The 26955-nt window shown below is 39.4% G+C and overlaps 1 protein-coding gene across 3 annotated transcripts in view; it reads right to left on the bottom strand.

Moving 5' to 3' along the window:
* The window catches only part of PTPN2 (protein tyrosine phosphatase non-receptor type 2), a 34300-nt gene extending 8061 nt beyond the window's left edge, over positions 1-26239 (bottom strand). The window contains exons 1-7 of one of the 3 annotated variants that reach the window (XM_065830379.2): positions 26030-26239; positions 22241-22331; positions 14473-14573; positions 13735-13833; positions 12446-12583; positions 5053-5262; positions 3379-3537 (exon numbers count right to left, since the gene is read on the bottom strand). In XM_065830379.2, coding sequence (XP_065686451.2) covers positions 3379-3537; positions 5053-5262; positions 12446-12583; positions 13735-13833; positions 14473-14573; positions 22241-22331; positions 26030-26233 — 1002 coding nt within the window. In that variant the 5' untranslated portion in view covers positions 26234-26239. The remainder of the gene's footprint in view (positions 1-3378; positions 3538-5052; positions 5263-12445; positions 12584-13734; positions 13834-14472; positions 14574-22240; positions 22332-26029) is intronic. The other 2 variants (XM_065830378.2, XM_071804271.1) reach the window with 2 other exon arrangements.
* Between the last annotated feature and the right edge of the window lie 716 nt (positions 26240-26955).

Raw genomic sequence — 26955 nt, forward strand, 5'->3', positions numbered from 1 at the left:
TTTTCCACCAATAATTATATTTTAAACATGTAATAACAATAGCTCAAATGGCTGGTAATTTTAAGTTTCTATATATATCACAAGACTACACGAACGGTGGGACTGGAAAAATAATGTACAACTTGGAGCAGACAGGCAAGGATTACCTGAATTACCTTTGCTGTTTTATGATGGTACCTGCAACTGTACAAAAATACACCTCAGGAACTGAAGTACTACAGTGCATCTTGTGAAATTTTGTTTAGAAGATACAAAGAAGTGACAAAGTTTGATTTTAGAAATACAACTGTCCTTAATATTATAATGAGAAAGCCTGTGTGCTGGAGCTAAGACTTGAGGTCTACATTGTCTCTTGGAATGAATGGTAGCAACAGGTTGCTGAAGCAATATTAACTTATCCTTATTACCAAAGAATTTTACAGAAATTAAATCTTCAGTCTTGTTCCATCTCATGATGGATACAGTACAGGGCTGTGGTATCACTAGGAAGCAAGTAATGGTTTTGGCTACAGCCCCATGGAGCTCTGCAGGGTGTCAGGGTGACCTTGGCAAGTGACCCTCCCTTTCAGCCACAGGTAGAAATCCCACCAGGGCTGAAAGAGGGGAAGAGACTCCTCACCCCCAACATGTGTTGCAGTTGTGGCCACTAGCTGTAAGCAAGTCAAAGTTCAAGCATCTGTTATGTTTGCCTGTGCAGTTCACTGACTTTTGAATCCACGGAGATGTCAAAGGTGAATGTTTGGGAAGTGTTATATTACAGAAGCGTTCAATGACTTCATGCCCTCCCCATCACTAGGAGAGAGAAAACACCTCTCACACTCTGGACAGCACAACTGTTCCATAGCGGGGGGGGGGGGGGGGGGGGGGGGGGGGGGGGGAACAGCCAATCTTGAAAAGATAAACACTCCTACTAAGTACTGCCAATTGATTTTCTGCGCATGACCCCGGGGCCTAAAGAGAAAAGCACTAGCACAACTGCCTGTGCTGCAGGAAATGCTGGTTTAAGAAAGATCAGCTGAACAATCATAATAAGAAAAAAAAAAAAAAAGGAGAAGTGTGCCTACTTTGGCATCCTCTCAGTATGAGGAGATAACACACTTGAACCTGGCAAGCAGTATTCTGAGTTGGCAACGCTCCCTTGTATCCTGAAACAACCAAAGCTGCTCATGGTTTGGAGCGTGGCTTTCTAAAAAATGAGGCAGAAAAATTATTAGAGAGAATACCTTAATATCACCAGAAATAGCTTCCAGAAAATGAACAGGCTAAATTGTTGTTTGTGTCAGGATCATTGCAGTCTTCTAGTCATGTGGCTCAGGTGCCAGACTGGCAGCACATTACCTAGGTGTTCATTATTAGTTCACAGAATCACAGAATGTTAGGAATTGGAAGGGACCTCAAAAGATCATCTAGTCCAATCACCCTGCCGGAGCAGGAACACCCAGATGAGGTTACACAGGAAGGTATCCAAGTGAGTTTTGAATGTCTCCAGAGAAGGAGACTCCACAAGCCCCCTGGGCAGCCTGTTCCAGTGCTCTGGCACCCTCACTGTGAAGAAGTTTCTTCTCATATTTAAATACAACCTCCTGTGTTCCAGTTTATACCCACTGCCCCCCTGTCTTATCATTGGTTGTCACTGGGAAGAGCCTGTCTCCATCCTCAGGACACTCACCCTTTATATATCTATAAACATTAATGAGGTCACCCCTCAGTCTCCTCTCCTCCAAGCTAAAGAGACCCAGCTCCCTCAGCCTTTCCTCATAAGGGAGATGCTCCACTCCCTTAATCACCTTTGTTGCCCTGCGTTGGCCTCCCTCAGGCAGTTTCCTGTCCTTCTTGAACTGAGGGGCCCAGAACTGGACACAATATTCCAGATGTGGTCTCACCAGGGCAGAGAGGAAGGAGAACCTCTCTGGACCTACCAACCACTCCCTTTCTAATACACCCCAGGATGCCATTGGCCTTCCTGGCCACAAGAGCACAGTGCTGGCTAATGGTCATCCTCATTGGCTCTACTGAAGTCCAGGGTTGCAATTCTGCTTAGTATTCTGTTGCTGCCACACAAGATCCTGAACTCCATCTCATGGTCGCTGCAATCAAGGCAGCCCTCAACCTCTACCGCTTCAACCAGAGCCTCCTTGTTAGTGAGGATGAGATCCAGCAGCACTCCTCTCCTAGTTGGTTCCTCCACCATTTGCATCAGAAAGTTATCGTCAATGCACTGGAGGAACCTCCTGGACTGTGGCTGGCTGGCTGAGTAGTCCTTCCAGAAAACATCAGGGCAGTTAAAATTCCCCACAACAACCAGGGCCTGTGACTGTGAGGCTGCTCTCAGCTGTCTGTAGAGACCTCATCAACTTCCTCACCCCAATCTGGTGGCCTGTAATAGACACCCACAACAGTATCACCCCTGCCAGCCTGCCCCTTAATTCTCACCCACAAACTCTCGACTCGCTCCTCATCCACTCCTGGACAGTACCCAATACACTGTAGTTGCTCTCTCACGTAAAGAGCAACTCCACCACCACACCTGGCTGACCTGCCTTCCCTGAGAAGGACTTAGCCATCCATGACCATATTGTTGTTCAAAATTATTTCTTTACTTACACACCAAGTCAAGAAACATTTGTCAAAGAGAAGAATCTGACAACTACCAGAACCACAGAAAGGAGGAAATGTGTTTTAGTTTATCTGCTTCATTCATGATTTTAAGAAATCAACAAAATAAAAAAGCCATAGCATATGAAAGCGGAATTGTGTTTTGCAGCCTCCCCTCCCAGTTCTCCCTCCCAACTTGCCCCAGTCATTTAAAATAGCTGTAGCTACTGTTAAGTCTGCAAGTCACACTGATAAAATAGTGAGAGATTTGGTAATCTGTTTATCCCAAACCTCATTATATTTGGCTACATTCTAAGATTCTACTAACTGTAACACTAATTTTAAAGGACACAGAAAGATATTTTTTTAAAAAAGGAAACTTTACTAATAAATCTGATCTGTAGCATCAGGCAACTTTATCATTGGGAAAACATATAGCAAAGACCAAAAAATCCTAAAAAGATCCTTGCTATCTTTTTGAAGCGATATTGTGCACTACTTTTGCTTTTCAGTATTAAAGATATTGATTTAACTTTTTTTAAAAAACATTATTGCAAACAAGTTTTTTTTATATTTTATCTAAGAGGGAACAAATACGTAGGATTAAAAGTTTAGCTGACAGAAGGTGCTGATCAGATACCTCTAATACCTTCTAGGCATCTACTGAAAAAGGCAAATTATTTAAATTCCACAGTTACATGTTTTAAAATAGTTTGAAGCTCATTTTTAACTGCTGTTAGCAGTCTACTGTTTATGTTTAAATACATGGAGCTTAACATTTACCTGTATAGTTGAATCCCCCATTATGTATTTTGCTCCTTCTATTACTGCCATATATGAAAATCTTAACTGATCGGGAGTCTGAATAAGTCCCATTCGATATCTTCTCATATCCAGTAATACCTTCTTAATATCTACAGAAGATGGGTCTTTTTTTTCCATCTGCAAATAAAGTTACACCAAAAGCGTAATTGCCATCAATCAAGAGAGACAATATATAAAAAAATTACAAGTAAAAATGAGTCATAAATTCAATCTAAAAAATTAATTTTTTCGTATGTTTCTATTGGTAATATACAAAATTAACATTTCAAATTATTTCTAAATTGGTTTTACAGGGAAAAACATTAACCATCTAATGAAAGCTTATTATGAACAAATCAATGATCATGTATTAACCAAATAAATCAGTACCCTTAATATCAAGTCTTAATTTTAAGAAATTTAGATATGTTTGATTTCATTCAGGCACGTACTTGTATTTTGAAATAGGACTTCAAGAATCAGAACCATAAAGCAGTATTTCCTCCTGCTCTTCAATGGAATAGCCATTTGGAATGGCTGAATGTGGCAGAGGTTTCCTTATTTAAAGCAGAATCTCTAACCCAAGCAATGCATAGGCCTGTCCCCACACTACATTCATGAGGTCTTTCAACCACATATCTGCACTTCTTGCAATGTTCACTTTAATTCATCTAAAGTATATTTAATTCATAACATACATGTTTTTAAAACATAGAAAAAAAAAAGAAAAACTGAAGAAAAAATAAATTGAGAGAATCTAACCAAACAAGAAGATAAGTGTCTTATAATTTAATGAAATTCTATTTCACCTAACCCTGTGCTACATTTCTCACTATTACCAAGGCCAGCCAAAGACAAAAAAGTCTGCATCGGGACTTGAAAATTCATAAAAATTTTAAAGATACTTTAAATACTATTTAACATTTAAAGTTCACTTCAGTCTTGAAAAATTATAGATGATGCAGTTCACGGAGTAAGCAAAGCCACCTACTCATCCACGTGGCACTGCAGGAGGCCCAGGGGCACATCTGAGTTCTCATCCCAGTTCAGATACCAATTTTCTGAAATCTTAACAGAAGGGGCCTGTCAGACCTGCCAGATGTTCCATGTTTAGAGAAAAAGACTTATATATTCAGATGTCTCCATATATATTTAGAGAGGTAGTTATGGCCCCAAGCCTGGCAGTATTTGAGACCACACAACACCCTCAGACACACGGTGTGAACTGTGGGGTTGTCATAAACAGTGACAAGAGTTGGACTCAATGATCCTTGTGGGTCCCTTCAAGTCAGGACTTCTATGATTCTATATCCGCAAGCCCAACTTTTGAGTTCGTATTATGAAAAAAAATAAACCTTAATCTTTTCTTAGCATATCTTATATAAAAAGAAAAGAATGCGTACTATTTACTTTCCAGGAAGCTTTGAAAATGTGTAAAGTACTTCAAGATGGATTTGTAAATGTATTTCAAGAGTTGTGTTTTTAAAGCATCAACATACGAAAAAAAGTATGACGTCTTAGTTAAAAGTTTTCACTGACATGTCAGTAACTTGAATGCTTTTAAAGCCTTCTGACTGAAAAGCCCACATTGGGAGGACAGGTAGGGTGTTAGCAGAAAGGAAGGAGTGACAGAGAAAACGGCCAAAGACTTACCAGGACAAGACAAGTGTCTACTAATGAAAATGTGCCGGAACGTCCTATTCCTGCACTGCAGTGAATCACTGCAGGTCCGTGTTCAGGACTTAGCGAACCAGACTCTCTGACTTTAAACAGAAAGTTCAGGAATGAAGCTGGGGATTCAGGAACTCCAAAGTCTGGCCATGTAGTATAATGAAAATGAAAGATCATCCTGGACTCACCACTCTAGAAGTAAAAACAAACAGACAATACAACTAGAAAGCATTCTACTTTTGTTTAGTTAGCACACTTTTCTCCAATCTAAATCAATAACTATTTTATATTTTAAACCTCCCATTTAGACAAACAATCCAACAACTTGCCTCAACTTGGATGACAACCAACAGTGCAACCTGAAGTAAGTTTTCACCCAAGTTGGTAGTTTTCCCCTTTGCAATTACTACCATGCACATTTTTTTCTTCTTCTCAAACTTCCAATATTATTTTTGGTTTGTTTTACTACTTGCCTCTAAATATTCTTCTGCTATTAATGCAGCATAATGGCTGACAACAGTTATTAGCATCAACAGGACTGAGAAAAATCCCTGTCAGCATTGCAAGTCCCCTCTGCTCTTGCTCGGAACAAGTTTTAATATCAAGAGGTATTAGCCTCTACTACTCACACTACTACTCACTCTACTACTCTCTACTCACACTACTGAGAGCAGTGGAAAGCTTTATGGAAACTGCCTAGAAGAACGCATATAGCGGGATGTCTAGCAAGACTTTTGCTGGACGTGTTCATTCTTTGTAAGTAAGAAAAAAGGATTCCAGAACCACACAGTTGTTTTAGAACCGTGCAGCTCTTCTAACACGACCAACAAACCACAAGTATTGAAATGACAACAAGAAGGTATGGATGTATTTGAAAAGCTTTGATGACAGATTTGGATCATATATTTACAGAACTCACTTCAGACCTGCTGTTCAGTGCTACTCCTTGCCTCCCTTCTTCTCTTCCTGCAGTGATTTTGAGACAGCTTTATCATTGATTTAGCTCAGGAATTTTAGAAAGGCTTAGTTATTTTTATCCTCCCTCCATTTCATCCCATTTTCCACAGTGATTGAAACCTACATAAATCTCCAGAAAGCTGGAACACAAGGTTTAAAATATAAATGTATCCCAGAAAAGCTCTTTTTCAGCAACAGTAGCTATGGAATTAAAATAGGTTCTGCTGTTCATCTTCTCCTCAGTCTGTTTCAACTTTTTATGAGGGACAACTTCTGAAACTCCTTTGTGAAATTAAAATAATCCAGTTCATGGTTACCACAGTAACAAAAATACTCTTCTCCCATTTTGTCTTTTGCCTTCAACGCCTGATACTGCAAGACTGCCAATATTTTCAAAGAAAACAGTGGATATTAACATGACTCAAACACTCTCAAACGTACAGTTATCTTCCAGGAATATTTTGTCTTTTGGCTAAGAGCTCAAGAAGGATCACAGAGTCTGATCCATAATATTGGGAAAATGAGTGTACATTAAGATTCCAAAGGGAAAAAAAAAAATGTACAAAGGCCCAAGTTGTATAAATACACTGGGATTACTCTTATTTGTCTGAAGTAAAGCATTAAAGAAAGTGCTTCCATTCTCAACTGAGAACTTCCTACTAGTCTTCTCTACCTAGTTTTTCAACTAATGAGTTAACTCACTAATTAACTGAAATAATCCATTTGTTTAAAAACCATGAAGGAGATACATTTTTTTATAAGAAATCTAGAAATTATAGAATTTTAAAGAAGATAACACTCTTAAGCAATTTCCTCTAAGAAAAATCAATTCACAAGTAAGAGGAAAACTGAAGAGATGAGCGAAATGCACATACTAGGTAAAGCAAAGGTTACACTTATTTCTTATGAATCTCGATGATCCTTTGAAGTAATTGATTCTCTTTCCCTTCCCCTCAAGAGTCTTCAACAGCATTCCAGCTGAAAGCCTCCTTTATACCTCAAGAAGGCAAAAATGCTCTTATCTATAGAAAACAGAGGTGATCTGTGTTGTGGGGTGGTTTTTTTTGTTTTTTCCTGAAATCCCATCCTGTAACAAGCACTAGTGCTCTCCTAAAAATATCAGTAGTGCTTCAAGCACACGGCCAAGTGACACCCTGCTCATACACTAATCTGAAAATAGGTATTTCTAAAGGAAAGATGAAATAGTGCCATTGTACATCTCATCCAGCTCTAACCCACAGAATTACTTGTCTCTGCCTCCCATACTGTACAAAGGCTTGATGCATCCCACAATTTTCCATCACTTCAGCTCATTTTAAAAATATCTGGTCTCTTGATCTTTCTCCTCGAGTCCCATTTCAGAGCACCGGAACTGGCTGGTCTTCTTTGAACTGGCAGTTTCACACCGTACAGCCAAATCCCATTAGAATATTTCAAACCTCCCACATTTTCTCTCTTGAACAGAATGGCTCTTTCAAGTGGTGCCTGGCAGTCAAGCTGTACAGCTGAAATGCTGTCTTTGTGTGAATACCCGTACCACCCTTCCTTAAAGAAACCCCCTGTCCCTGAGCCCCGCACCGCAGCTATTGCTGACCTGAAGTGATGCAGGACTAGAATGAGGAAAGGTTTGGCTTGCTAGAGATTCACAACTGTTGATGGACAGAAATACAGTTTTAAAGAACTGATTTTATTCAAAGTGTTATCAGGAAACTAGATATTCTGCTAAAGAAATAAGCAGAACTTCAAGACTGAGGCAGTAATATAAAATTTTATGTATGTTATACACAGGGAACACATTTCTGTGTGATAAATGACAACCAGCCTATTCTACGGTAACCACAACATATTCTTCCAAGATTTATTCTCCAAGACTAGCGACCAAGAAAAAAAAATCCTTGAATAATTATGGAACAACTTTTAAACAAACCACTTTTCAAGAAAATTAGTCAAGCCATTGCAGCAAAAGTCTCATGACCTACCGGGATAAGCTTTCAGTAAACCACCAACACAGCTAAAATTGATAAACTCAGAAAGTCACCACCACGGTTCTCCACTGACCGCTGGCAACACTAACAGCATAATCAAAGGATGAGCAAACCACAAGCCATGCTCCAGGTTACAAGCAGCCATCCACACAAGGGCGTGAGCAGAAAAATAATATTATGCTATTAGATTAAGCTGCATCAAAACAAGCCTTATCATAAGCTTTTTACAGTGACTATCCAATCACTCAAAACAAAAGCGCATAAAAATCTTAGAATAACTTGAGGTTGTTCAGTCGCCTGAGGGTATGAACGTGAATAAAATGCTACCAAAATGATCAATGGAATTTGATGCTTTCAATGCCAAGTAAAACAGCTGAAGACAGAATAATAATGCTGGTCAGTCAAATTTCACACACTCCTTATAAAAGCCTTCATTTCATAGTTTAAGGGCTACTGAAATGGTCTAATATATGAAGGCATAAAATACACCTATGACCTCATAGTGATGCTGCATTTAACAATCATGCCTAAGTGCATTAACAATTAATTTGATCATGTAAATTGAGAAGGCAATATGCTAAGCACCAAAACTCAAATCTTAAATTTTACCACAACGTCCTCTAGCTGTTTATTCTAATTCTTGGCAACACGGTTTTCAAAAGGTACATAAAAATGGCAATGAGAACAAATAGGTCAAATAATCCCCACACACATTTAGGGGCTTTTTTAGTAACTAGTGTATATCAACATAGTAACAGCTATTGCCCATTGAATCTGCAAAACACTTGACATTCAAGTGAGTCTGGGTTCTCCTAAACTGTTACACACCAGCACCTTTCCTAACACCTCAGACTTATTTCTGTGGTCACAAAGTCCAAAATTAATCCCTCTTGTAGTTCAAAGTAACATGAGGATGCCCCACAAGTTTAAAAGCAAATGTTCACCATGTTTCAGAAACCCCTTCAAAACACTAGAAGAATTACATACATATCTGTATACAAAGACACCCCAAGACCCCAGAACATGACCTGCTATTAGATTGTTTGCCTCCACAAATAAAACATCTTCTCAGTACATTTGAAATTTTGGACATTGGAAACCAGCAGCAAAGCAAACCTTATCTTCTTGAACTACACTGGCACTTCCTGGCTCTTTCGCAGGATCAGACAGCGAGGGCCACTAAGCAGTCATGCACCACCTTAATCTGACATCAGTGGCCACTCAGAGGCTTGTATTAACTCGAGAATCCATTTTGCTAATGGGTTTTTTAAAATATTTCCTATTTGCAGAGGACTCAAGATTCCACCTGGGGTTTATTAATGGACCTTACTCAGAAGTATCATACCACCAGTGTCACATCAAATCTAGTTCATTTCTTCTAGTCCATTTTCCTCCAGCAAACCTATTATTTGCAAACCTGAGTTTCACCTGCTTTATTATTTCTAGGAACCCAGTCTGAGATATGTTTCATCAAGGTTCCTCTGGCAATTTAAATTCCTATTCACTGCTCCATTTCCTCACCCAGTCAGTCCCCGGTTTCCCTCAAGTACTGATGATCATTTGCCCTCCTACAGCTTCCCTGAATTCCCCAGCACCAACCTGGTGTGATTTTGCTTATAAGCTTTCATTATGTGTCACACTGCATCTTTCTGGAAGCTATCTGGATTGCCACACCAGAAATTACTGAAAATACAAGTTTTCTTTCACTGAAGACCAGTATTTATACTCGTGACAAGGAAAGCTAGAAGCAGCAATAAAGAATAGTAGAAAAATACCCATTCAACACAAGGTGAAGTCTTCCAGAAGCCAGATGTCGATATCTAACGATTCTCCCATGATATCGTCACAAAACTTAGCAACCATCTCCAAACAGGTCATTTTACAGATTTAACAAAAGGTTCTCATAAACACCTATCGTTTCTTGAGTACACCGGGAGACTTTGCTTCAAATTACAGACATGCAATAGCTTCGCACATAAATGATTATACATTTTTAACAGTAGCACAGTATTTTCCTTCTACCCCTATTTTCTGACAGAGGCGAGGATTTGTGGAAGCTTTCACAGTCAACCTGTCCTCAGGGAGAGTTCTGAATCTGAGCAATTACAGCAGAAAACAGCAGTCAACTTTCAGAAGAGCTGACAACACCAACAAAATGATGGAGGATACACAATGAAACATGGTGGAAAGGTAGCTTCCAATTTCTGTATTCTAAAATGCGGACTGGAAATGCTGCACCAGCAAGACAAAGCACATGAGAAATATTTTCAAAACTTTTGGAAATATACCAATAAACACCATCTCCTCTCCAAAGCTTTATTGGACTACCCCAGCCACAACAGCAAAACCAAATGTTTGCCTAGAACAGATATAAACAAATCAACCTGCCAAATGCTTTGATCTAATCCTAAAAAACAAACATTGCCTCCCTCCACAAATCCCACCTGTACTTCCAGCTGCTCTTTAACAAAACAAAACCACCACCAACAAAAACAACTAAACATTCAGAAGTTGTTGCATTGGTAAGAACATTAAAGAAGCACTTACACTTAATACATATGTATTTTAATTATGTATTAGAGAGATTTGTTGCAGGAACACAAATTACTTTGGTTCAGAATGGCTGTATTGTAAAGACAGCTCTAGTTCTCTGCATTTTCAAGGATATACTAAAATTTCTTAAGTATTCTTAGAATTCAGAGTATATTTTGTTCGTGAGTCATCTTATATTCCAGGCATCAAGTGGCTAAATGTCTTTACTCTGCCCCCACCAAAGTCCCCTCCAGAAAAACTTGCGCAAGCATAGTTAAGCTCACACTTCAAGTTACTGCGAATACTCAGTTCCCACAAGTTTTATGGTATTATTCCTGAATTCTTACAGAAGGCTGCACTTAACATTCGCAGTATTATTCTAGAAACTATATAGGTTTTCTGTCTAAGTAACAAAGTATGTTCTACTTCCTGTAGCTGGTCATGTAAAAATATTCTTTGGAGTTAATATTTGGGGAGCCTCGTAGGAGTGACAGGGCACTAAAATAAAAATTAAATGCAGTAAGATTGCCACGTATTTGCGAAACTGAGTTACACAACATATAAGAAACTCTCTACAATGCTGATTGCCCTGAATTACCAGCTCAAAGAAAATCCAGAAATCTAAGTGCTCCAAAGTCAACTATAGTATACATTGTGCTGTTCCTCAAGGGATTTCTACATTTTCCAGCTAATGTTATGTCCAAACATACATATATCATGAAAATTGCATCCTTTGAAAACAGGAAGTTTAAGATTAGGAGCCAACACCAGCCAGACAATTCCACAAAGAAGTCTTGGTAGCTAGGAAAATCTGCCTCAGTTTTCCAAAAAGGAAAGTTACTCTTTCTCAAGCACTAGGCTTGCAAGCACTGTTCCTCTTTTCTTTGCCTTTGCTGTCAATAAACAAACAACTAAACAGAAATTCTTCAGGTCAGTAGGACAGAGTTTCATAAAGTTCTTCTTACATTGAATAGACCAAGGAACAACACGCCGAGTTTTATCATGTTGGTCTCGTGAGGGAGGTTTCATATTAACAAATATTATCTCAAAGTACCATCAATAGTTACTATAAATTCAGGTATTTTTGACCAAATATATCAATGTTTAGTTGTATAAAACAACATGCAAAGGATCATCTTCAAGTTTTCCTTTCCCAAATCCACTAACACAACCTGGAATAAAACTTGCCATACTAGCACCTTCATTTAATATAAGGCAAGGTTTATAGGGAGAGAGAATATCTTACAAGACATAGCTGGAACAAACAGACAAGCTCTTCAATCCTGTCTTCAGCTCTGAAACAGAAGCAGCAAATTCCAACCCAAGCTCAGGCCAGGAACATTTTTTTTGAGCTTAACTTGATTAAACTGGCAAAGTGGTTAATTTTTAAGAGAAAGGGATGGTTGGTCCTGTGGAGCAAAAGGGGAGGTAAGCAAGAGGAGATAAAGTTACCTATCTACAGGTGGTAATCCCCCCTCCCCCAAAAAAACTTTGATAGCTGGACTATGGAAGACTGAAGTTCTATTAAAAATAGTAATTACTAAGTCTGATTTCTGATACTCGAAAGAAATCAGAATTTCAAGTCCTAGGTCCCTCCTTTTAGGGTATTTCTTACAGCTCCTCTTAGAATCACCAGTACTATCAGTTACAATTCAGTATATTAAGGTACTGCCAAATAAGAAATATAAGTATAAAAATGCTAAAGCTGTTCTCTTTTAATCTATAGATTGAGGTCTAACTTGCTTATATGCCACACATATATCTTCAACATTATCAGAAGCAAAGTGCATAAAAATTTTCAGTGTAAATCTCACTCAAACCTGTAGTGACAATATGCTAAACAGTCGTCATTACATACTTAAGCCCAGAAATATGAGTCCTACAGAGTGAGAAAAGCTTACGTTGATATTTTCTAATTGCAGGAGATGTACTGTGTAATAGGACTTGACATCTTCAGATACTAGCCTCACACGGAAACCTGTTTCAGTGAATGTCATTACTTCCTCTTCTTTTGTTGGCCAGTATTGTGCACACTTCACCTATTTTTTTTTAAAGGAAAGAAAAGAAGAAAAAAAGAAAAAGCTGATTAAGGAACCCAGTATCTTATACTTTGCATGAGCATATTCTTAGACCCTGTTATTCAGCAGACTCAAGGACTTGCCCTCGGTTTGAGGAATTCTCTAAGTCCATCATGTTTACAGCCAAATTATTATAGCTGTTACGCATTCCAGCTTTATCTGTTTATGCTTGCTTTCATCGCAGGGCTACCATGTTTTGCGATATGCCTTAACCCTTCTCCCTCTCCCCCCTGTAGTTCTCTACAGTGAACAGACCTCTTTACTCAGCTACTTCAACACCATTTCTCTCCATTCCTGATGTGCATACCTGCACACTTACATAATTGATGTCACACACCCAGTTTTCCCAAGGTTTGCTGAATACTGGAAGATTCTATTGAAACAAAAGAATAAACTAATAAAGCAATGCAAAACTGTCCTTTATCTTCTATTTCTGTCGCACTGAACTCACACTTTCTGTAGGAAAATATTTGCATTAAAAAGTGACTTTTTAAACGGGATATTCAGATCTTTTTCACTAAAAAATCTTCTCTGAAGAGAAACCATAAACCTCACGTGACATGCATTTGTAACTAAAATCCACAGTGGTTTTGGGTACATTAGCAGAAAAACTACACGACAACAGAAGATTCCTGTGTTCTGCATGTATACCACCAGCTGTAAAGAATCAAAAATAACTAAACCAGTTTGACAGTTGCTGGGCAGCAGCTTGTCTTCCGTGTTACAAACAGCTAAGATCACTATATAACAAATATGCTGCTCTGTTAGATTTAGAATAAATAATCTAAAGATACTCTAATTCAGACTTGCTTGCCCACCTTCCATTTTCTTCCAGAGCACCTTGTGCTGCTTCTACTCCATCTCATTTCTATCTGTATATCCTCATTTCTCAGGACATTACTCTTACCTTTCTGGATGTAGATTTATTAGATGCTGTTTTCACCAAACTGAATTTTGTGTCTTAGCTCCATGACTTTAATGTTACATGAAATACATGTTATGTCGTATGCCAGTGAGAAAGTCTGTTAATTCTTAACATAACACTCAAACATTGGTCAACTGTATTACAATTATGTGACCTACTTTACAACTTTAGGCCTAATATTACTTACCGATTCTTTTTCAACAATTCTGTTCAGCATGACAACTGCTTTGGTTTGTTGTTGCCATACCATTAGCCAAAAATGACAACATGTATTAGGTAGTGGACCCTGTGTAGTAAAAAAAGAAAAAAAAAAAGGGAAAAAAAAAAGGGTGGGAGAATGTATAGGCAAAGCAGTGTTTGAATACAGTTCATAGTTCACTGTGTGAAACATAAAAAGAGTCTTCCTCTGAAAAGTTTAAATAAATTATTAATAGAATTACAGAAATGACAGGCAAGAAAGTAACCACACTGCACAGATCATTCCACTACTTAAGTTTTTTGTTTTAAGAAGGAAGGAAAAAAAAATTTTAAAAAGGGCACTAAGAACTCAGGGAAAGGGATTTTTCAGTTTGAGCATCAATACTATTGGGCTGTTAGAAGAAAAGCTACTGCAGGCTTGCTCAGAAGGTACAAGAAGAAAGAACAGGTAAAAGTATTGTTGCAACCTGTTTCCAAAAGAACTAAAGAAAATATCAAGAAATATTTGAAAGCTTTACATGTAGTGAACTATCCATACATAAATATTCCCTTTAGCTTTTTCTTAAAACATATAATGTGTCCGCAACTAGATCAAACAGGTGGTTAGAATGAGATATATATAACTCACAGAGACAAGAAACCATCCAAATAGAAATGACAACTGTACAAATCCCCCTCCTCCAGATTCTCAATCCCTATAATAATCTAGTTAATGGGTACTACTTACCTGTGTTAAAATGTAGTATCTCTGGGCTTCTTCTATGACCACTAGGCTGGCATTGATGTAGTCATTCTCGGTGTTCTGCAGTTTTACACGACTATGATCATCTAAAATTCAAAGAAAATTAAGAATTAATGATGCATCCATTTCATGAATACTCTCTAACAGGCAAGTTTAGGCCTGACAAGCAATTAGAAATAAATCCTGCAATACAAACCAAACGGCAAACTACAAACATACATGAAACTAACTTCTCATGCAACTTTGATAACTGCCTGTTTCATTCTCCCCTCAGCATTCCATCAAAGTAACTTCAGGCAGCTATTAATAGAAGCTGCTCAGAAAACTGGAATACCCAGTTTTCTTTAAAAAACAACCAAACAAACCAACCCTGCCAAAAGATGCTCACAGACATCCCTCAGCAGTTGCATTTCCTTAGTACAATGACACCACAGCCCCCACCAGGCAGCAGTCTGTCCCATCACACCAAATCACTCTATTGCATGTTTCCTTTAAGTTCAGAATTCCAAGATTTCTGATGAACTGAAGTTTCATAGGTTGAGGTAGAATCATAAAGTTAAACACAAAAAGCTTCAAAAAAAGACAAAACTCAACTTCTCTAACAAGCCCACTCATAATAATCCAAACCAAGCTTTGATCAATTTAATTTCCCCTGTAACTTATTGTTCAGTTCTATACAAATTAGAAATACTGAAGGGCACATGCAAAAATGTACCATTGAACAAATCTTCCAACTTAACTAAGCCTTATCTTATCACATGGCCTCTCACAATTACACAGGCGAGACAGAAGATTTCCCTATTTATGGTAGAGGAAATCAACGGACTCCATTTAAAATTCTAACATTAATATGAGAAAGAATATCAGACACTCATACAAAAACACTGCATAATAAAAAGTCACAGTGGCTGTTCTTAGAACCTTTTAGTATCTGATTTACCACCCTCTAGGAGACATTCAGGTAATTTGACTTGTTCACAGCAAGTAATCCTTCAGCCATTTATTCAAAATGTATTAAATAAATATCATTTTTAGTTTAAAATTTGTACACAACTGCTTGCCAGGAAATGTGATCCCAACCGACTGCAAACCTCCTGAAGCTCAGCTGCCTAGACAGACTGTTTATGAGAAAAGTAAATAAAAAATAGCGAACAAAAATTAATTTAAGAGACTTCACCACATTTCAGGAAGAGAAGGAACAGATTCCATAAAGAAACTGGCAAACCTGACAGTGAATTATGGTGGAGTGCCAGCTTTTAACCTACATTCACCTGGTCTTACCCACAAAACTTACTGAGGGCACTGATGGCACAGCTGCCTTTAAAATGTCAGCCCTCTCTTTCCCTCTCCCATCCCTGCACCAAAAGGCTACCTTCCTTCTGACAAACATCTTGGGAAATGCACAAAATCCTTGAGTTTTGACATGCGCAACTATGAAGTTCACATCCAGTGCACTTACGACAGCTGAACTCAGATTAAGTCCCGGTATCACAGCCAGTCTATACAGCACAAGGCTTATCTAAGAAATCCATTAATATGACCCCAGATAGACAAAAAGCTGATGGGAATAAAAAAATAGTTACTGAATTACACTCTTGTTCTACAGATAGCTCAAATGATTTTAGAAATACTTTCCATATGTTTGGAAACCTGGGCAAAGTACACTTACTAGGTCTTTATCTGCTTTTATACTCTCATCTGCCTGCTACTGGCAACTGCCAAAGAGAATCTTGCTGGATTAAAGGAAAGAAGTCAACAGTAAGTTACTATCTTTTTTTTTTTCCTTTTTTTCTTCTTTATTTTTAAGGACTGAGATTTAGGGTTGTCATCCTACCTCCTTTAGCTGCTACCTTTTATATGCAGCCATGTACAAACATGCAGAGAACGCTGAAAAACTATTTTTAATACAAAAGTATGAGAAAGTTACTGGTTTAGTCTGTTTTCATTAGCATTCCAGCTGTAAGGCAATACCATCTTGTCTTTCAGGACTCTTAAAAGAATTTATGATACATCTCTATGAAAAAAAATATTATCAAAGCCAAGATACAGTAAAATTAAGACACACATGCGTTTAAAGTTGAATATATCTCCTTGTATTATTTTGTCTGGATAGGAAAGCGTTACTTTTTTCCTTTCATGTATCACTTTATCTGAAATGTTTCTACTGGAGAGAAACCAAGACCTTTGTAAATATTACATGTCATTTGCCAACAGGAAAAACTTAAGATCTTGTTATAGTAAATCACACATACCGGTACTAGTGTTCTCGGAAAGATGACGTAAGCAAGCGCTGTTAACAGTTTAATCACCCGGCAGCAGCTGCTGTATTGCTGCCAGTAGGAGATAATTACCGAGGCTCTAATGAGGCTTCCTACTGTAATCTTCACACACATTTCCAGGCTTATTTTTTCTTTCTTATAAATTATGCTTTATAAACATGACAAATGAAATTCTGAGAATGTTTTTAAAAGTCCCTTTAACAACTAATTCCATGTACAGGCAGCCTCCCTCCTCCCCAACTAAAACAGAAACGATCCTACATACAAAATACACTGGCGTACACCCCATAGGACAAGGAAAACCACTAGAATATATTGATTTCCCTTCTTTCAAGGGAAAACGTTCCTAAAGGACATAACGACCCAGAAACCTAATTCAAGCCCTGGCTTGCTCTTCTGAATTAAATGAAGCAAGCCAACTTTTGACAGAAAGTTAGCCTTAACATATTTCCTGTATATTAATCTTTTCCAGTTACAAAATACCTCAGATTTATATGAATGATAAATCTATCTTAAATCTTAAACACTTTTCTGAAATGTTGCCATGCCCACAACAGCTAAAATGTAGTACTCATTTTCTGAAGTGCTAATTCCCCTATTTCAACAAACTATGCAGCTCAAAAAGGAAGTGAAAACCTTAAAAATGCTTCTCATTCTGGCTTCAGCACTAAGAAAACTACTCCCAGAACCATCCTGTTCAAGATAAGCAAATTCTTATTATCCACTTCAAGCAAAACCCTGCCCCACTGATATCACAGACAACACTCCCTGTGTCTCAAATAAGGCAGAGACTTCACATTACACATCCATTCACCCACTCCCTGCTAATAAGAAAATTACATATCCAGTTAGAACTGAGATACAAAACATTTGGCATTTTACCTCATACGGTTCTTGGAGTTGGTTAATGAAAGGTTTTCATTTGAAAACAACTGTCTTTCTAGAAGTGAAACCAGTGTATAACTTAAAAATTATCTTTTATCCAAGAGATGTGTCTGGCTCCCCAAATATAGAGCCATTAACAACAAAAGGAAGGTGAAATACTACTTAGTGAATTTTAAAAAGTCATAAATAAAACATGTAGCCATAAACCATCCCAGTGACCCAGTCTGACCCTTTCCTGCCTACCCACAAATCCCCTTCATTTCACTAATTTAAATCTAGCCTGAGCTGCTAAATTATTCAAATTACAATACTCTCTCACTGGACTTACAGTCTCAAGACTCAGGGGTTGCCTAAGGCAAAGGAAAGGCAAAGTGACTCTTCTCCACCCCGTCACTGGTTGTACATAATGAACGCCATCATATCAATCATGAACAAGCTCATAACTGAAATCTATGTATACTGAAATGTATGCATAACTACTGCACGGGATCCTTACACTTTTAAGCAGGACTGTGAAAAAAACTTCATTGTATCTTAATTTTTGATCAGTGTGTGCTATTAAAATTCCCCTCTTCCTCAAACCCAAAGAAAAAAGTATCTCCAAAAGCAGCATGTTGAGTTCACACACCATGTTTCTGGTAGCAAGATGTTTCAGAGAATCATGAGATAATGTAATAAAAATCACCAACATCAGCTTCTAATATTGACAACAAGAAGTGCACTAGGCTTATTTTGGAAAGATCATCTCCCTGTTCTCAGCACACTCGAAACACAGGACAGAAAGGGAACATTTTTGCAATGATAATTAATCAGCACTGTGCAAAACCATCCACGTCATTTCTAACTCCATTCTCTGTAAAGCACAATACTCTTCATGTTCCTCTCTCCCTAGTAACAACCGTAAGCCTGTGGCTGAAAGGTCCAACAGAGAGTTTACTAATGGTCATAGGAAGAAAGCAAGAGAAATCACTACCTCTCAAGACATTCCAACAGCAATATGATCTACCAGGCAAAACTGTTCAGATGACCCAAGAAACTGAGCTACACACATTACAAAATTAAGCTTAAAGAAACAACTGCATAAACCCTCACCTACTCCCCAAAAGCAAAAGAAAAATTAAAAAATCCTATCAATTTTGCTGACTGGGATTTACTTCTTGCCTCTAAATCTGGGAATATGGTAAGCAGATCTCTAAAGGTGTTTACAGTCAACCTGAGACACTAGACTCCTCTGATATCAACTAAGGATAAGATTTTGAAGGAGAGTAATAACAGAAATCTTAGAGTTTATTAAAGCTATCAATAAAGAATAATAACCTCACAAGTTATTTTCCTCTTAACAATGTTTTCTGAGAAATGGTTTCATCTGTCAGGAAATGACTAGCTGTCAAACCAAATCTATTTCAGATTAACTTCCTGTTTCAATAATAATGCATAGCCAAAATATTCCTCTCCCTATTCTAGAATAATACCCATCTGCTAGACTGCTGTTTATTTTGGCTAGGCAGTAACTTTTGAGGGCTTTTACCCAACCGAACGTATCCACACCACAGCTCTTTAGCCAACAAAACTGGACACTAACAAAAATATTTATGAAACCGGAGACAATGTGAAACTCAGCTGTAATGGGCAAAGATGATTACCCTTTCCCAGCCAACAGAAATCAACTTTTACCTAGAAATGTATGTAATGGACAGAAATTGGTTTCACTGTGCGGTTGAAATGGGGCAAACCAACCCAAGGCATTTTTTCCTGCACTTGTAATCGACATCTTTTCCATAAAACAGAATAATCTTTGCATTTCCTCTTGCAGACTTACCACGTCAGATTTTAGAGTGGCTTGGCCACTACCAAGGTTAACAAACTATTTTTTCACTGCTATGGGGAAATAAAACATTTTCATCAAATTTTGTCTTCCAATATGTTTAAGTAACTAGATCTTAGAAGTTTAACTGTTAGTTCTGAAGGCCTTTGGCTATCAGAGAATATTAGTATTATCACCTGTTTTTTCATTTAAACACTGTTAAAGAGCAGTAAAATTTGCAAAGTGAAGGACTGAGACGTTAAGATTGTGTAAGACTGAGTTATCTTGCATTTCTGCAATGCCAGTTCCTTTCATATATGCACCATGATTAGATGTGTTCACCACAGCGACCAAACTGCATAGCTTTTACCCCAGCTGCTTTGAAATTTACGTACTGTTTTCTTGGAATGTTATTTATCATATAGTGCCTTCCAGGTCTATTTCTCCAGCTCTCACTATTGTTACAGAAACAATTATGAGTCATATTTGAAAACACACAGATGTAAAATTCAACAGGAATTAGTTCAAACACAGTGTTCTGCTCTGTTCTCCTCATACAGCCTGTTCTTAGTGCCCAGTTCTGCAGGCTGTCTTGGTGCCCAATTCAAACATTCTTTCTGTCATAAATGCTAAAAAACTGAGACATGCCTCACAAAGTTCACCATCTTAGTTCAGTCATCATGTCAGACTTCAGGCCAAGTAGCATATAATGATCCTAACTGAGCCCAACTACTACTTCAAGACTAGATTTTTTCTGTCTCTCAGATATTACACAGGGTCCAGAAATTAAAACAGTGACATAATTAATTTCCTCCTGATGAAACAAGTATATCAGAAGCAGGCTTTGCCATCACCAAAGTAGAGGTGTTTGGTGCTCTTCACTACTGTATAAGGCATGCCATGATTAAGGAAAACTTTGAGCTCCAAAAGACTACAGGAAATAAATACAAGTCACACCTCTAAGATTACTGCAGGCATTATTAGATGCTACTTAAATAACACAATGTATTCCTTGTTTATTTTAGGAACACTCTTTTTAAAAAGAAAGCAAACCCACAAATGTGTTGCAGGGTAAGCTGCCATTCTCTCTGCAGTAGCGCCTAAGTAATGAAATCTATGGATGGGAGAAACGGTAAATGTATGAACACAGCTCCTGCCACAGAAGTTTACAGGATACTGGACCTACAAATAGAACTTGGGTCTCATGGATTCCAGTCCAATTTCCTGCCTTCTCTTCTTACAAACTCTATCCCAATTTAAGTATGAAACAGAAAGTGAATAAAATATGATCTGCTTTGCTTCTGGTAAGACGCTAATGCCATGCTGTAACAGGATAGCAAACTCGAGAGATGTTAAGAACTTCTGTACAGATCAGCAAAGGTCTAGCAGAGGTCTATCCCCCTCTTCTAAGCACACAGCAGAAGTTAGACAGCTTTGACTGATTTGAGGTATCTTCTTCAGAGCTGTAGATTTCCCAGAGAGATCACACTAGGGAATGCCATGCAGACACAGCAAAAAGGCTGTGCACCGAACTCTTAAGCTTGGTTCCATCAGAGTGCAGCACAGAGATTCAGCGTTAAGCCAAACTGGACCCATTTGGTAGAAATACGCTGTGCAAGTTGGCATTCCAGCAGCAGGCCTAATGAGCAGCGTGAAGCGCTGCATCTGACCAGTATGACTCAACTTGAGACCCTTTCTGTGCAATTTTGAGAAGTGCTATGCACATGCCATTACCACAACTTTCAACTGGAAACAAGGAGTTCAGCACTTCTCCAAATCTTACAATAAGGTATTCAGATTAGGCTTTCAAACAAAAAACCCCAGTATACCAGTAACCCTTCAAAAATTCTAGATCCAGTAACAAGAAGGCTTTTATGAGCCTTTGGTGCTCTGGGAAACTTCGTACTGAAGAACACACAAAAGTTTAACCTGTTCCAATTTCTATATTTTGTAGAACAATTAAGGCTGCACTAAATTTTTTCCTAATTCTTTTGAAAGATTTATGATAGCTTTCTCCAGCTATAACTGCATATTGGTACTCTTTTGCTCATATGTCTTTTTATAATAATTTTGGATTACAGTTTCTAAAGTAAATTATATTGAAAAAAGTCCACAACACTTCAGTAGCAAGGAAGCTGGTAAAACAAAAAGCTGCCTTCACCTGAGAAGCAAGATCATTATGTCACAAAGACCATCTTACGGCAGTTAGTAAAACACAAAGCACTCCATACCACATCTACTTGCATTAAGAAAATTAAAAAACTATTTCATACGTACATTCTTGCGCACAGACAAAAATAACAAAATCTCAAGTATTTTTTTAAAGCAACAGTAGAAATCGAGCGGCATTTATCCACACAATGTTATAAATGTTCAGAATCACTTAGCCCAAAGGGAAATTGTTTGTGTTAGGCAAGGCTTACTAACTTAATTTCTGTGCTCAGCAGATGTTGACTTTTTAAATGACAGACAAAGCAATTTTAAACAATTTATGAGAAAAATATCTTTACAATGTCACTTTGCAGCTCACAAACATTTACCTATAAACTATGATTTGCAATCACCTCTCATTCACCATGCAACACAATGAGTTTAACGCATGAACTTTTCTCCCTTCTGTGCATGTGTTACAAAATCACATTTACCACAGGATACACACCTATAGAAATAAACAAAATACAAAACCTACAATGACCATGATTTATTATCTACAGTACTTAAAAGTAAAGTGAGTAAATAAAAAGTCTGTAAGGTTCACTGCAATAATTACAGAAAAGATACTTACATGGACTAACATCTCTGTATCTGTTTCGATTTCTGTTTTCTGGATATTTTGCAACTCTGTGGGGGTAGTCACTGGATTTATGTCGAATTTCCTTTAAAAGATAAAAAATGCAATTTACTGATAGCCAGTATGCTTACTAACCATAGTGTTCTATACATCCTGTTGTAAGGCTTTCAAGCTTATTCATTAATTAAGGTAATTCATAATTAACATTTTTAAATTAACATTTACTACACCTAGTGTCATTTTCACTCAGAAAATGTGTTTCTCACTCTTGGACAAGCTGTTGCCATCTAGATTTCCCTGCACTTGGCTAAGACCACCAAACTAACATATGCACAATCTGGTAAGCAACTGGTATAGCAGGAACAAAGGGAAGAAAAAAAAAAAAAAAACAAAAAACAGGTATTTATTATGCTTCCAGTTTACCTCAGACTTGCATGTTATCTCCCACAGCAATAAGAGACTCAGATAGATAGAACTAACAGCTGTATACTGCTTGCTTCTTTACCACAGACGTAATCAAACTAGTTCACAGAATCACAGAACAGTTTGGGTTGGAAGGGACCTTAAAGGCCATCTAGTTCCAAGCTCCCTGCTGTGGGCAGGGACACCTCCCAATAGACCAGGTGGCTCAAAGCCCCATTCAGCCTGGCTTTGAACACTCACAGGGATGGGGCATCCTGTTCCAGTCTCCATCCTCATGGTGAAGAATTTCTCCCTATATCTAATCTAAATCTACCCTCTTTCAGTTCAAAGCCATTACACCTTGTCCTGTCACCACACGCCTTTGCAAAAAGTCCCAGTTCAATTTTCTTAGCTACTGAAAGGCTGCTATAAGGTCTCCTCCGAGCCTTCTCTTCTCCAGGCTGAACCACCTGGAGAACAAAGTTAATGATTTCATGGCTGCTCTTAACAGCAGCTGGTAATTTCTGGTAGTTTCACAGTTCAACCCATAGAGCTGTAGTAGCTAAACAGGATCCAATACGAAGCAGCAATTCTAGACTCACAAATAGCAATATGAAATCACATCCTACTTCTCCCTGGGCATTAATACAAATCTTTCAATAATCTGAATTTGGAAGATATTCAAATGTCACTGACAAGCTTTTTAAAAGAAGATACTGTTCATATATTCTGAATGTTCTGTTTTATTAATTTTTTGCCTCTGTATCTTTTCCTTAACTTACATTAAGGTACACAGAATTACCTTATGTAGACAACTGAAAACACAGCTGAAGTGCTATTGATGAGCAGCCTCCAACAAACTGAACCCCTTTATATCTCAGTACCAATGCCACCTCAGCAGACATGTTGTACGGTATAGAACTGGCAATATCTCACTTTAAATTTCCTTCTGTTTTTAGATGATGCTGCTACAAATGATCATTATGTCCCAAAGAGCATTTAAACTTCTCTTTACAACTAAGCACTTTCGCCTTCTCTATGTTTCCCCTATCTTCTTTGTCTTTCCAAACTTCCTAAATAGTCTGTCCAATGTCCAGACTTCATAGCCTGTCCCAGACAATTAACACAACCAAAAAGGACTTCAGTGCAAATCTAACACAGACAAGGAAGCTCCATTTTCTTGGCGCTTAAGTGCAGTGCCAACCTGTAAAGAACCTAAACCACAATGCAGAGTAGAAACTGTCAAGCACCAATGCTCTACGGATTTGTATAAAAATTTCTTGATCTATTAGACAATCAGTGGTTTTTTTGACACAGCACACTATAACTTGTCTTCTTCTCTAGTTTATATGGCTTACAAGCTTTGGGATGATGAATAAATGCATCTGGCAGGCATTCACAACCAAGTTCCCATGAAATGTAAAATTTGTATTATTCCACAAGAGGATGCAACATCTTTTTGTTTTAAAAGCACCAGCATCCTCTGTACACAGAAGACCTGTCATTTAGTCAAGAAACATTAAAACAGCTAGAAACACTACTACAGTAATGGGGCTAGGGCTTGTTAAAAAGAACTAAATTCAGCAAGTTTAATGACTAGTTCTGAAATCCCTTTTCCCACATACAATCCAGCCATCACAAACCAGAGGAATAAATCAGATGCCAGATGTAATGCAATGCATGTTACACAAGAAAAATTTGCACTGGGGGAAAAAGAAAAAGTGAAAATCAGTATTATTTATTCAGTCATTAATTCAGATTGGACAGGAGCCCTGGGAGTCAACATAAATATTCCAAGCTTCACAGGATTTTACCACAAGTCTTGGTAAATTAATGGAAGAGAAGGGCAAATATACATAACTAGTCTCAACAAGAATAAAAAGTCAATACTGAATTTTTTTTCTTCAGAGAAACTTACACTTCTCAGGGCAAGTATGTATGTTTCTCATACAACACCACCATAGGAAAATACTTTCATTAAAAAAAAGTGGAAAAACAAGTACTCAGTAATTAAGAGTATTTTCTACAAGTTTGTGCTACTTAAAAACATCACTTGCTATCTTCTCTTTATGTTTCTAAGTTGCTGGGTATTCTCTAGTTTTAATACAAAACAAATGCATTATTACCCTGAGGAAAAAACAAAACAAAAAAAAAACAAACAAACCAAACAGGTTTGCAAATCTACAAAATCAGGGAAATGTAAAATTTTAGTAAAAAAAAACTTTAAAATATTTTACAGCATAGCTGTAGAAAAATTAGGAAACCAGTATACAAAGTATAAAAGAGCTTAATATACAATTTTCTTTCTGGTTTACTTCTCCAAGCACAACTAGATAATATTAAAATGAGCTGGGAAAGCTAACTTGTCCAGTTGGGCTATACCAGATGCAACGTGTGTGTGTGCTTTTCTCCCTCATGAGAAATACTGGTTCTGGAGTTCTTCTTGTACACTTTTATCTCATTAACTTAGCACAGCTTATTTCTGCTATTCCCTGTTAAATTCAAACTAAAGTTCGGTTCCATAATATCTGTCTAGAGACAATGTATTTCAAGTACATGTAAATCGAATACACCACTAATTTAACAGAAAAGAAGCACAACCTGAAGTTAACAAAAAGAACTCTCGCTCTGGATTGTTTTTGCTCATTTGTGAAAGAGCACTGTAAAAATACATACTGGCTGAAATAACTGCTCTAGTACTATAAGCTTATATAGAAAGTCTCGCATATAGAACGGACCCAAAGACTGTTGCTGCAAGTTAATAATCTCGTTGTTTATAGTGGTGTATTTTCTGAGACAACGGAGTAGGCCCCCCGCAGCCGCCCGGCGGGTGAGGAGGGTGAGAGGGCGCCTGAGGACCCGCTGCGCAGCAGTTTCGGTAGCAGAGCCTCCAGCACCGGGAGAGACGGCGAGCCTTCACCGGATCGGTATTATCACGTAGAACTTTCCGCTCTGCCTAGAAACCGCAGGTAAAACACGCTCGCCCGGATCAGACCGGGCCGCCCGGCTAAGCCCTCCGCTCCCCACCGCCAGCACCCGGCTAAGGGGCTCCGGCCGCTGCCGGCTCCGCGCAGGCGCAGTGCGCCGCCAACACCCCCGCCGCCGGGCGGTGCGCAGGCGCAGCTGCAGCGCACGCGGCACGGCGCCTGCGCGCTGCCTCCCTCCGGCACCCCCTCCCAGCGAGCAGCAGCGGTCGCCTCCCGGGCGCATGCGCAGCGGCTGCCTGCAGTTCCGCTGCGTGCACCTGAAAACGAGCCGTGGCCCAGTGGCTTCCGCTCCCCGCTGAGGCGGTTCGGACCGGCAACGGGCGCTGCCAGCCCACAGCTCCCTCCCCGTCCTCCCTCCCGCCGGGGCAGAGCCAGAGCGACCTCCTTCGCTCACCAGATAACGCGCCTGCCAGTCGTTGGTGGCATCGATCTTCTGGAACTCCTGCTCGATAATGGCGGACATGGCGGTGGCGGCCAGAGCGCGAGCCTGTCCGGCGGCCGGCAAGCTCCCGACCCCGCACGCGCTGCCCGCCACACGGGAGCGGCGAGCGCGCACATACGCTCGCAGCGAGTCCCCCGCCGCCCGCACCAGGCGCATGCGCGGCCCTTGGCCCCGCCCACCGAGGGCTACCGAGGCCACGCCCTCGGGGCGGAGGGAAGCACCTGGGGTGACGTCACGGAGCTGCGGGGGCGCGGAAATGGGGGCGCGGGGCCGCCCCCCGGTGTTTTAGGGGCTCGCTGGGCCTGCGTCGGCCCGCGGCGCCTCGGGCGAGGGAAAGACGACTTCGGTCGCAAAACCGGTAACGACTGTTTATTGTCCCCTCGTCACTGAAAGGCCAAGACACCTCCATGAGCGCGTCCGGCCAGCAGCGCGGCGCCGCCGCTGAGTGCCCGGCCCGGTTCAGCGCGGTGCGGCCCGCGTTCCGCCTTCAGCTGCTCGCTTTTAAAAAGCTGAAGTAAGAAAATACGGCCATGTCAGACAAGCGGCGGCCAGGCTTGCCGTCTCAAAAAGCAGAAACGCGGCAGCCCGCGGCCATTGCTTCGAGGAGAGAGCCCCTGAGGAAGCGGCTTCGCGTAAAACTGAAGGTCACGCGGAGTTCAGCAGGAGCTGCGGGGAAATGCGCTGCGCGGATCAGCCTGACGGAGAAGTGCCCTTCCGAGAGTGCGCTCCGTGACTCAGCACAGGCTGCTGATTAACGTAACGGCGATTTAATAATACGTATCGCTAACTAGTACTGCAAAGGGGAAGAAATTAAAGCCCTGGGCTCCGTCCTCACAACTCCCCTCCAGTGGCAGCCCTGCTGTTGGCCCAGCAGCCTC

The sequence above is a fragment of the Patagioenas fasciata genome, chromosome 2 (genome assembly GCF_037038585.1).
Source record: "Patagioenas fasciata isolate bPatFas1 chromosome 2, bPatFas1.hap1, whole genome shotgun sequence".
NCBI lineage: Eukaryota > Metazoa > Chordata > Aves > Columbiformes > Columbidae > Patagioenas > Patagioenas fasciata.